Source organism: Ranitomeya variabilis, chromosome 2 (genome assembly GCF_051348905.1).
Source record: "Ranitomeya variabilis isolate aRanVar5 chromosome 2, aRanVar5.hap1, whole genome shotgun sequence".
Classification (NCBI taxonomy): Eukaryota; Metazoa; Chordata; class Amphibia; order Anura; family Dendrobatidae; genus Ranitomeya; species Ranitomeya variabilis.
In genome coordinates, this window is record NC_135233.1 from 213,768,312 (window position 1) to 213,780,550 (window position 12,239).

The window sequence follows — 12,239 nt, forward strand, 5'->3', positions numbered from 1 at the left end:
TTCCCACCTTAGGACATGAAATAACGTCCTGGAAAGGGGTTTACATGTGTGTATGGGGCGCAGGAGCTAAGCTCCCTCCACACACAGTTGATGCTGGCTATATTACACAACCATCATCTGTCTCAAACAGCCACAACCATAGCTGTTAACCATTTAGATGCTGCTGTCAGTCTCTGACATCGGCATCTAAACTAAATACTTAGCAGTGCTAGATCCCAACGCGATCACGGGGGAACAATGGGTTAAGCCAAGAGCCGGTTGACGGTTTCTGTTGGTACCATCTTGGTGAACTCTTATGAAACTCAACCACTGCCTGACCTTCATATGAGACCATGATTTTCACTATAAACTGCAATATTAGGTTTTTGTAGTATATAGTATGTGATTGGAGGTTTGGGTCCCCTAAAAAGAACTAAAAAATCATGTAAAAAATATAAAAATTCTAAATCACCCCCCTTTTGCCCTGTTAAAAATAAAGGTAGAAAACATGCACATATTTCATATCGCCATGTTCGTAAAAATTTGATTTTAGAATGATTTAACCCCTGTATTAAACACCATACAGAGAAAAAAAATCAAGATGCCAGAATTTTGTTTTCTTGTCACTACACCCTCCTAAAAAATATGCAATAAAAAGTGTTCTAAATGTCATATTACCCTCAAATTGGTATAAATATAAAATGTCAGCTCGCCCCTCAAACTAATTAGCCCTCGCTCGGCTCCCTCAAGAGAAAAATAAAAATGGTGACACAGCACACAAACATTTTTTATTTTTTTTGCAAAATTCAGAATTTTTGGAAAATATAGATGCAATTTTGGTATCGGACTGTCCTGCACAATCAATCTATGTGATTTTTTTTTTACTGCAGAATGAACGTCTTGAGAACTGAACCCAAAAAGCAATGGCGGAAAGGTTTTTTTTTTTCACCATTTCATCCGTTTTTCAGTACATTTAAAATATGACTTTCCTGTGACAAACTGTTGGGAGACGCAGAGGATTTTATTAGAAGGAGAGAAGTTCACAGATTGTATGGTGAAAGCTCAGAGGCCGCAATGGAATGTAAACAGCCGGCCCGGCCTACCATTCAACTGTTACTACGGCAACAGGAAAGCGTTCTCCATACAATGAGGCCTAGATAGGTCCCATAACCTGACACAACCTGGCCTCGTAAGAACATGCTGCGAAGATGTGGAGGAATCCCTCAGAATACTTTACCACAACTTCTGTGAAATATTTTGAGAGGCATAAAGGCGAGGTTAGTGACAACATCACCCAATCTAAACTGATCAAAAAGTCATCTCTAAATTCTCATCCCATGATGATTTATAACTAAGAACTTATAATAAGGATCTTTGGACTGAAATCACACATAGCATTTAGCAGCATTTTTCTTTGTGTTTTTAACAGCAGTTTTTAAGCCCCCCCAAAATGCTTAAAAAGCTATAGTAAATTATTAAAATGTCTACAGACATAGAGACAGATGTACTAGTCCTGTGCAATAGTTTGCCTATGTTCAGATGGAAGTTTTGGAAAAAAATTTTGGGATTGCATCTTGTTCGAAATCTGTATCAAAAACGCATGCAAAACAATTCCTTTTAGATTTAGCAATGCAGCAGAGCTGAGAAAGCAAACCCTGCCCACACCAGGCTCTCTGTGTACATTATCTATAGACAGTGAACTGCTTATCACAGGAAGGGGTGTGGTCGGACCAGTCCAGGCAGTGATAATCTCCTGGGAATAAAACCTTCATTGTATGGAACAGCAGCATATGGCCTTATCACATCCTAATGTGCCTCATTTCTGAAATCAATGTGTCTACCCCTACCTCATGCTGTCCTCATATTACATAGCAAAAACCTGCTGCCAGATTCCATTTAACGAGCCTTGCCATGCGATTTAGGATAAAAGCCATAGCAGAATCTCAATTTGCAGACACGGTATTCTGGTTTGGCTTTTATCCTAAGTCATATGCCAAGGCTCGTTAAAGGGTGAATAGTGACTTTTTGAATTGCTACTTCCTATTCATTCATGTGGAAAAAAACAGACTTCGCTTTTCCTATGTGCTGACTTTTTAGCTTTTTAGTGCATGTCACTTCTGTAAAGCAGATCCTGATAGAAAACTAGGCACTGTGCAGTCAAATGGCTCTAAAAAATCTCTGCGAAAACTCTTCAGGAAAGGTCTCAGGAAATGAAAAACACCTCCAGTGGAGGAGCGTTTCCTGAAGCAGTTTCCCCTGGAAAACGTATGGTTTTCGACAGCTGGAAATAACTTCAGTGTGAACATACTCTCAAAAGGTTTAAAAAAAAACACTTCAGGAAAAGGTTTTTCATGAATTACAAAAAGCAGAGACTTTATCAAGAGGGCAATTTTTGAAATCGGCTTTGCTTGCAAATATTTGAGCCAAAATTCATCAAAGTGTCTTACATTGTTTGCATATTTAAATTCCCAGAGGAGCATTGCACGGCGAATAAGCCTCCTTACCTTGACAAGCCAGCTGGTATGTCACTCTCCATAAGGAGAAACGTTTACCCCTTAGACCTCAGTCCAGAGCCTCTCACCTAGCCAAATCAGTTCTCATGCTTCGCACTGACGAGGGCCAACAGCCCGAAACACCGTGTCTGCGAATTGAGATACTGATTTGGCTTTTATCCTAAGTCATATTGCACGACTCGTTAGAGGGTTGATTGTGACTTGTAGGATCGCTACTTCCAATAGGTGGCGCTATAGAGTTAAGTCCTCTTTTTTTCAGCAGAGGCAATTTGCATATTTAAATTCCCAGAGGAGCATTGCACGGCGAATAAGCCTCCTTACCTTGACAAGCCAGCTGGTATGTCACTCTCTATAAGGAGAAACGTTACCCCTTAGACCCCACTCCAGAGCCTCTCACCTAGCCAAATCAGTTCTCATGCTTTGCACTGACGAGGGCCAACAGCCCGAAACACCGTGTCTGCGAATTGAGATACTGATTTGGCTTTTATCCTAAGTCATATTGCACGACTCGTTAAAGGGTTGATTGTGACTTGTAGGATCGCTACTTCCAATAGGTGGCGCTATAGAGTTAAGTCCTCTTTTTTTCAGCAGAGGCAATTTGCATATTTAAATTCCCAGAGGAGCATTGCACGGCGAATAAGCCTCCTTACCTTGACAGGCCAGCTGGTATGTCACTCTCCATAAGGAGAAACGTTACCCCTTAGACCCCACTCCAGAGCCTCTCACCTAGCCAAATCAGTTCTCATGCTTCGCACTGACGAGGGCCAACAGCCCGAAACACCATGTCTGCGAATTGAGATACTGATTTGGCTTTTATCCTAAGTCATATTGCACGACTCGTTAAAGGGTTGATTGTGACTTGTAGGATCGCTACTTCTAATAGGTGGCGCTATAGAGTTAAGTCCTCTTTTTTTCAGCAGAGGCAATTTGCATAATTACATTGTTTGATAAATTTGCAGAATCTTAAGACATTATACATCTGTCTCGAAATGTTACTCCATTTTTACTGAGATTACTGGTGATCCTTTATAGTCCTTTATAGTCCTCGCTGCTACCTGCATCATTCCCCGGTGTCCGTGAGCACATCAGGACCTCGGGTGTTGTGAACACTGTGTGAGTTCTCTGTTTTGTCTCCCTCTAGTGGCCTTTTTGTTTTACTGCGGCTCTTTGGCTGGAATCAGCTGTTTCGTTACTTGCTATTCAGGTTTGCTATTTAGCTCACCTGGACCATTATTCCTTGCCTGCTGCCAATGTCTTCAGTGCTATTTTGGAGCTCTCCTGCAGTCCTTCGTTATCAGTCTCTTCAAGAGAAGCTAAGTTTTGCTTGGTTCATTTTTGACCATCAGTGGTCATATGTTTCTTGCTTTATTTTTGTTTCTTGTCCAGCTTGCTAATATGTGATTTCCTTGCTTGCTGGTAGCTCTAGGGGGCTGAGTTTCTCCCCTCACACCGTTAGTTGGTGTGGGGGTTCTTGTATTCTCAGCGTGGATATTTTGCATAGGGTTTTTAACTGACCGCACAGTTCCCTATCTGTCTTCTGCTATCTAGTATTAGCGGGCCTCATTTGCTGAATCTGTTTTCATTCTACGTTTGTGCTTTCCCCTTACCTCACCGTTATTATTTGTTGGGGGCTTTCTATATCTTTGGGGTGATTTCTCTTGAGGCAAGTGAGGTCTTACTTTCCCTCCAGGAGTAGATAGTTTCCCAGGCTGCGTCGAGACGTCCAGGAATTTAGGTACGTTCACCGGCTACCTTTAGTGTGTTGGTTAGGATCAGGTTTGCGGTCAGTCCAGTTACCACCTCCCTAGAGCTCGTGTCTAAGTTCATATACTTAGCTAGTCCGTTTTGCGATCCTCAGCCACTAGGATCATAACAGTACAGCAGGCCCAAAAGTGTTTAATGCATCGCAGAAGTGGGATAAGAGAAGCCCTGAGTACAATTTTTTTTTTTTTCCTCTCTCTATCTTTGCTGCAGTCTGTCCAGCTTCTCTCATCCCCTTAATCTCTGGGTTGTTTTGAGTTCAGCTGCAGACATGGATATTCAGAGTCTGACTTCTAGTGTGGATCATCTTGCTGCAAGGGTGCAAAGCATTCAGGATTTTGTTGTTCATAGCCCTATGTCAGAGCCAAAAATACCTATTCCTGAGTTGTTTTCTGGAGATAGATCTAGGTTTCTGAATTTTAAGAATAATTGTAAATTATTTCTATCTTTGAGACCTTGTTCCTCTGGTGATTCCGCTCAGCAAGTTAAAATTATTATCTCCTTGTTACGTGGCGACCCTCAAGATTGGGCTTTCTCTCTGGTGCCAGGAGATCCTGCATTGCTGAATGTGGATGCGTTTTTTCTGGCGCTTGGACTGCTTTATGAGGAACCTAATCTTGAGAACCAGGCAGAAAAGGCCTTGCTGGCTCTTTCTCAGGGCCAGGATGAAGCTGAGGTGTAAGGTCAAAAATTTCGGAAATGGTCGGTGCTTACTCAATGGAATGAGTGTGCCCTGGCTGCAAATTTCAGAGAAGGTCTTTCTGAAGCCATTAAGAATGTTATGGTGGGGTTCCCCATGCCTGCAAGTCTGAATGACTCAATGGCTTTGGCCATTCAGATTGATCGGCGATTGCGGGAGCGCAAATCTGCGCACCATCTGGCGGTGTTTTCTGAACAGAGACCTGAGTCTATGCAATGTGACCGAGTTCTGACCAGAATTGAGCGGCAAAATCATAGACGTCAAAATGGGTTGTGTTTTTACTGTGGTGATTCTACTCATGTTATCTCAGCATGCTCTAAGCGCGTTAAAAAAATCGCTAAACATGTCACCATTGGTACTATACAGCCTAAATTCATTTTGTCTGTTACTTTAATTTGTTCTTTGTCATCCTACTCGGTTATGGCTTTTGTGGATTCAGGTGCCGCCCTGAATCTGATGGATTTGTCGTTTGCCAGGCGCTGTGGTTTTGTCCTGGAGCCTTTGGAATTCCCTATTCCACTGAGGGGAATTGATGCTACACCATTGGCTGAGAATAAGCCTCAATATTGGACTCAAGTGACCATGTGCATGACTCCTGTGCATCAGGAGGTGATTCGCTTTCTTGTGCTGCATAATTTGCATGATGTTGTCGTGTTGGGTCTGCCATGGCTGCAGGCCCATAATCCAGTTCTGGATTGGAAAGCTATGTCTGTGTCAAGTTGGGGTTGCCAGGGGATTCATGGTGTTGGGGTGGTCTGCAAGTCAGACCCTTCAGGTATATTGGATGGCTTCCAAATGAGTCGATTCTCTCGAGAGTGATGGACACAGACAGATGTGGTATCTGATCAGGCCATGTTTATTCAAAGAAGGACATACAGTTATATACACTTTTAAGTAGGCGTATACCTTATGTCCGAGCGCCAATCAGCTGTTTATTACATATGAAATCATTCTTAAGATATCAGGTCTAATTCCTAATAAGGTCATCTTGCTGGCCAGGTGAGTCTTACATAAGGGGTAACTCAAGTTTAGCCACGCAAGGGACTAAGGTCCTATGCCTAATCTTTATTAGGCATAACTCTCATCAATAACATTAATCAGCAGTCAGCAGTTCTACTTAATGATCACTTTGTCAGCAGGTATGATTTAGCAGAAGTCTCAGACATGTCAAGACATATTCCTAAGAGTCATATATATGAATTATGAGATTCAAGTAAGGTGGTCCCTGATTTCCCTATCAGTCCCCCCTTTTGAGATTAGATATGATTCTACCCCTAACCCATAGGTGCTGTCACTGGCCTAGTGCCAATGTCGGACTTTCTTGTCAATTCTTCGGCCGAATCCCCCATAGGATGGGGAGATCATATCCCATCTTAATCATATCACATGTTCATATTCATCATTGCGAGGTTTCATCTGCATGTACATGGTCTTATTAAGGGACGCATCGATCAGTCTCTGGAGGAGCCCTCTGATGCAGGGTATGCAGCAGCATCCGGCGATCACAAGGATTCCCGTGACGACGGAGAGGGAGATGAGGCTGGACACCAGGTTACTCCATTTTCCGAACCATGACTCGAGCCAATCTGTGAAGGGATTTTCGATACCCGAGTTCTCTGCCAGCTCCTCAGACAGTGATGTAAGACCCTCCAGAGCTTTAGTGATGCTTCCATCTGGGTCTGTGTTGTTAGGGATGAAAGTACAACAGTAAGTGCCAAACATTTTACAGACACCTCCCTTTTCTGCTAACAACATGTCTAGAGCCATCCTATTTTGCCATGTCATCAATGAAGTAGGGCCTAATTGGTCTGCTATCCCTCTTATAGCATCTCTTGTGTAATTTATAAACCTTTGCTGATTATAGTATATGTAATTTATCCAGTCCACATTTTTGTTAAGTGTAACCCACCAAAAGAAAACTGATTCAAATCCTGCTGCAATCTGGTTCCTAGCCTTGTATTCGTCTGGTACACCTCTAGGAACCCCTATGCTATCTATATAGATCCTTGGATCAAAAGATCCAGCAGGTGCTGATCTCTTATGTCTGCGCAGAGTATCAGCATTCAGTTTACCCCTTTGTATCTCCTCTGATGAGATTATCTGAAATGGCATGAGTATCTGCGTTAGGGCACAGCTGCCAACCCCGTCTGCTGGCAATCTGGCTCTAAGTAGCATATCTCCGCATAGCCACCATATATCACTTCTTGCTGTGGCCTGCCCTTGAAACCATTTAGCCTTGAAGCCCCCCGTGTCTTGGTCTATGGGGATGGCAGTGTCACAGAACTCTGACGTAAGGTTTCCTACTGATACTGGTTTGCCTGTTCCCGTCCCTTGTCTCTGGAAACAGGTGTAATTCCCTGGATATGCAAAAACTCTAGGAGGTACCTGATCGAGTTTTACAGGTGGATACAAAGCTGAAAGAGCATGACAGAGAGTATTGTCAGAGGGGTCATATGTAGCATCATACAAGGCTATAATGCATTGCAAGTCTGTTTGGTCCGGTTCTGAAGACCTGAGAGGGATTGTCCCTAAGTGAGGTCTGGCAGTAGCACATGCAATGCAATTAGACTTGTTGTGCTGCCCTGCGGTGAATCTCATCCACATGAGCCACTCATTTCTTTCAGTATAGCCTGTTTCTATGGCTACCTTCTCCTCATAGCTCACTTCCCCAAACATGTCGAATTTTGGCCTTCCTACTGTTGTTGTCTCTTGGGGCCCCTTTCCTTCATTTCCACTCTGTTCTTGTGAATACGCCTTTAACCAAAATTGGCCTGTTTGGGCCCTTTTACCCGGGGAATGTAGTCCCAGTACATAAAGACCTTCATCTCCCCGAGAGGGTTCATTTATGGTTACGAGAAGAGGGTGTCACGCGGATGCAGAAAACAAGAGTGGACCCACTGGTCCGTAATACCGAACCTCCCTCGAGCGAGCAAACCAGATTGGACAACCCCTATACAGGGATAGTTAGGGAGCAGGCTCGAAGGTAACCAGTACTACGGATGCCAGGACCAGGGATCGGCTCAAGAAGAGTAAATAAACAGAAGAGAGGACTAAAAGGAGAAGGTGGAGGGAGAAACCAAGGAGACGGAAGCGACTGGGGGACTACTAGGGAGAAGGGGAACGGAGCACTGAGCAGGAAGGCAGGGAACGGAGCACTGAGCAGGAAGGCAGGGAACGGAACTAGACGGGCTAGAAATGGACCTGAGTGCAGAGCCAAGACACAGAGAACCTCTGGTGAGATTAACTAAACAATCAGGCGCCTTCACAAAGGAAGGGCGGCCTGAAATAGTAAGTGACTGCCTCCCATTGGCCAGGTAACCCTGCCGGGTCAGGTCGCAGCCAGGGATAAAGGAAGGGAGTGTGCGCGCGCCCGGTCCCTAAGGAGAAGATGGGAGGAGACTGGGCGCGTGACAGGCAGCAGTGGGGAGGCGCGCCGACGCGCACGCCGAGACACACGCTGGGACCCGGACCAGGAAGGAGCCGGGAGTGACGAGGGAGCGCCGGCTGAAGAGAGGGACGTAGCGGTGACTGAGGCGCCGACAGGGGTGAGTATAGATGTAACATTACCCCCTCTCTTAGAACCTCCCCTACCCCTCTTGGACAGAAATCTCTTAAGAATTTGAGGTGCATTAATGTTCTCCTGGGGTTCCCAAGATCTCTCCTCGGGACCAAACCCTTTCCAATCGATTAAGAAAAAGGTCTTGTTCCTGACCTTTTTGGAGGCTAAAATATCTTTTACCTCAAAAACGTTATCTGCACAGACCGGAAGAGGAGAAGAGTCGTAGGTAGGATGGAAACGATTAAGAATGACTGGTTTTAGGAGAGAAACGTGGAAGGCGTTGGGAATGCGGAGCGAAGCAGGCAACCTCAACTTGTAGGACACATCGTTGATGCGGCGGAGGACTTCAAAAGGACCAATGTACCGAGGACCCAACTTGTAGGAAGGTATCTTCAGTCTGACGTATTTGGAAGAAAGCCAAACCCTTTCGCCCGGAAGATAAGTTGGAGCATCAAGGCGCCTCTTGTCGGCATGTCTTTTCATGCGTTCACTGGCTCTTCCAAGTGCTTCTTTAGTCTCAAGCCATACTCTGGAAAATTCTAAGACTTCAGAATCAGCTGCCGGAACTCCGGAAGAGGGAGAAATCGGTAAAGGAATGTTGGGATGCATGCCGTAAACAACAAAAAATGGAGATTTGCCAGAAGATTCATTAGGATGGTTATTATAGGCAAACTCAGCCCACGGAAGAAGTCCAGACCAGTTATCTTGAAGAGAGTTGGTGAAGTGACGCAGATAAGAAGACAGCACTTGATTTACTCGTTCTACTTGGCCGTTGGTTTGTGGATGGTATGCAGAGGAGAAGTCTAACTTAACCTCCAAGAGGCCACACAGAGCCCTCCAGAATCGAGATGTAAACTGGACCCCGCGATCCGAGACAATATGTAGGGGGAAACCGTGAAGTCGGAAGACGTGCTGAACAAAGAGCTTGGCTAATTCGGGAGCAGAAGGCAGGCCCAGCAGCGGAACAAAGTGCGCCATTTTAGAAAAGCGGTCCACTACAACCAGAACGGTAGAATATCCGGAGGAGCGAGGTAGATCCGTGATGAAATCCAAAGCGACATGTCTCCAAGGGAGAGATGGAATCGGCAATGGTAGTAGAAGTCCAGACGGTAAACGCCTGGGAATTTTGATCCTAGCACAAGAAGAACACGAGGCGGAGAAATCGATCACATCCTTACGGATAGATGGCCACCAATAGAAGCGAGAAATGAGATCCAGAGTCTTCTTAATGCCGACATGACCAGAGATCTTGGAGGAATGTCCCCAACGTAGAATTGCCCGCCTATGAATCTCAGGAACGAAGGTCTTGCCCGGAGGAGGAGTAATCAGATCTATGGGAGCCACAGAAATAACTTTGGATGGATCAATTATGTGCGAAGGACTCTCCTCCAAGTCAGTAGGTTGAAGTGACCGGGATAAGGCATCGGCTTTGACGTTCTTCAGACCAGGACGAAAGTGCAATTTGAAATCGAAGCGGGCAAAGAATAGGGACCACCTGGCCTGCCGGGGGTTTAGCCTCTGAGCCGACTGAAGGTAGGAAAGGTTCTTATGGTCCGTGAAGATAGTAAAAGGATGGACTGCCCCCTCCAGTAGGTAACGCCACTCCTCCAAGGCCATTTTAATGGCAAGCAATTCCCGGTCTCCGATGGAATAGTTACACTCCGCAGAAGAAAAAGCCTTAGAAAAGAATCCGCAGGTGGCCAATCGCCCAGTAGAGGATCTTTGGGACAGGACTGCACCTGCACCAATGGAAGATGCGTCCACTTCGAGTACAAACGGTTTGTTTGCCTCGGGTCGATGTAAAACAGGTGCGGCTGCAAAAGACCGTTTAAGAGTTAGGAAAGCATCCTCAGCCTCTGGAGACCAGGTTGCAGCACTGAGTCCCCTCCGTGTAAGGCTTGAGATAGGTTTGGTCACAGATGAAAAATGCGGAATAAACTGACGATAGTAGTTTGCAAAACCGAGGAAGCGTTGGATCGCTTTTACTCCGATTGGCCGAGGCCACTGGCTAATTGCCGAAAGTTTTTCTGGATCCATCTCCAAGCCTGTTTCGGAAACGATATACCCTAGGAAGGGTAATGAGGCTTGCTCGAAGAGACACTTCTCCATCTTAGCGTATAGCCGGTTCTCCCGTAGACGTTGCAGCACCAGACGAACACTTCTCCGGTGGGAGGATAAATCAGGAGAGAAAACGAGGATATCGTCCAGATAGACCACAACGCAGGAGTAGAGCATGTCCCGAAAGATGTCGTTGACAAATTCTTGAAAAACCGCAGGTGCATTACATAGTCCAAACGGCATGACGAGGTACTCGTAATGACCATCCCGGGTATTAAATGCGGTCTTCCATTCGTCACCAGGTCGGATTCGAATGAGATTATAGGCTCCACGTAAGTCTAGTTTAGAAAATACACGGGCCCCTCGTAGACGGTCGAAGAGCTCAGGGATGAGCGGAAGAGGATACTTATTCTTGATGGTAATCTCATTCAGACCCCGGTAATCAATGCACGGCCGGAGAGAACCGTCCTTCTTTTTTACAAAGAAGAAGCCAGCACCTGCGGGAGAAGAGGATTTACGTATAAACCCCTTAGCGAGATTTTCACGGATATATTCGGACATGGCAGACGTCTCGGCTGGAGAGAGCGGATAGATTCGACCTCTTGGCGGGGTGGACCCTGGTCGTAGTTCCACTGGACAGTCGTAGGGACGGTGAGGTGGTAAAGATTCAGCCTCCTTTTTATCAAACACATCCGCAAAGGACCAATAGGCGGAAGGCAGGCCAGCCGGCCCAGAAGAAGGTTGAGAGGAAATAATCGGACGAACGGAACCTAAGCATCTCTGTTGACATGGGTGTCCCCACTGGAGGACCTCGCCGGTGCGCCAGTCCAAAACGGGTTCGTGTGTCCGAAGCCATGGAAGGCCGAGGAGTAAGGCATGAGACAAGTGGGGCAAGACGTAAAAGGCTATTTTCTCTTGATGTAAGGCTCCTACTTGAAGAACAAGTTCCTCGGTGACCATGACGACAGTCTCTTGTAGAAGTCTTCCATCTACAGAGGCAATCATACGAGGCTGTTCCAGGGAGATCACGGGAATCCGATACTTCTTCACCTCCGCTAGGCGAATGAAGTTGCCTGCCGCACCCGAATCCACGTAAGCAACCTCCGAACCACGAGTCTGACCTTGGATAATCAAAACAGAAAAAGTAAGGGGTGGAGAGGAAACAGATACACCTAAGGAGGCCTCTCCTACCTGACCTAGGTGGAGGCGTTTCCCGGCCTCTCAGGACAGGAACGAAGAAAATGCAACGCTCCACCACAGTATAAACACAAGCCCTGTGCCAACCTCTCTTTACGACGGCGTTCGGCCAACCTCACCCGGTCAACTTGCATAGGTTCCGGGATGGAACCAGGGGTTGAACTAGAGGACCGAGGACTAGGTGGTCTAAAGGCAGAAGAAGAAGAAGATGGCCTAATGGGTCTCCTCTCCCTAATAGCCTCACGAGAGCGCTCCTGAAAGCGTAAATCTATACGCGTAGCAAGAGAGATGAGATCCTCCAATGTAGTTGGAGTATCTCGGCCAGCAAGTTCATCTTTAATCTTGCCGGACAATCCTCTCCAAAAGGCCCCTACCAATGCCTCGTTGTTCCACCCAAGTTCGGACGACAATGTGCGGAACCGGATGGCGTATTGCCCGACAGTGAGAGAACCCTGCTGTAAATTAAAGAGCG

The 12,239-nt window shown here is 46.0% G+C and overlaps 1 protein-coding gene across 2 annotated transcripts in view; it reads left to right on the top strand.

Moving 5' to 3' along the window:
- The first annotated feature begins 1,076 nt into the window (after window positions 1–1,076).
- WDR38 (WD repeat domain 38) overlaps window positions 1,077–12,239 on the top strand; it is a 104,008-nt gene continuing 92,845 nt past the window's right edge. The window contains exon 1 of one of the 2 annotated variants that reach the window (XM_077283583.1): window positions 1,077–1,256. In XM_077283583.1, the coding sequence (XP_077139698.1) occupies window positions 1,188–1,256 (69 nt within the window). In that variant the 5' untranslated portion in view covers window positions 1,077–1,187. The remainder of the gene's footprint in view (window positions 1,257–12,239) is intronic. The other variant, XM_077283581.1, reaches the window with a different exon arrangement.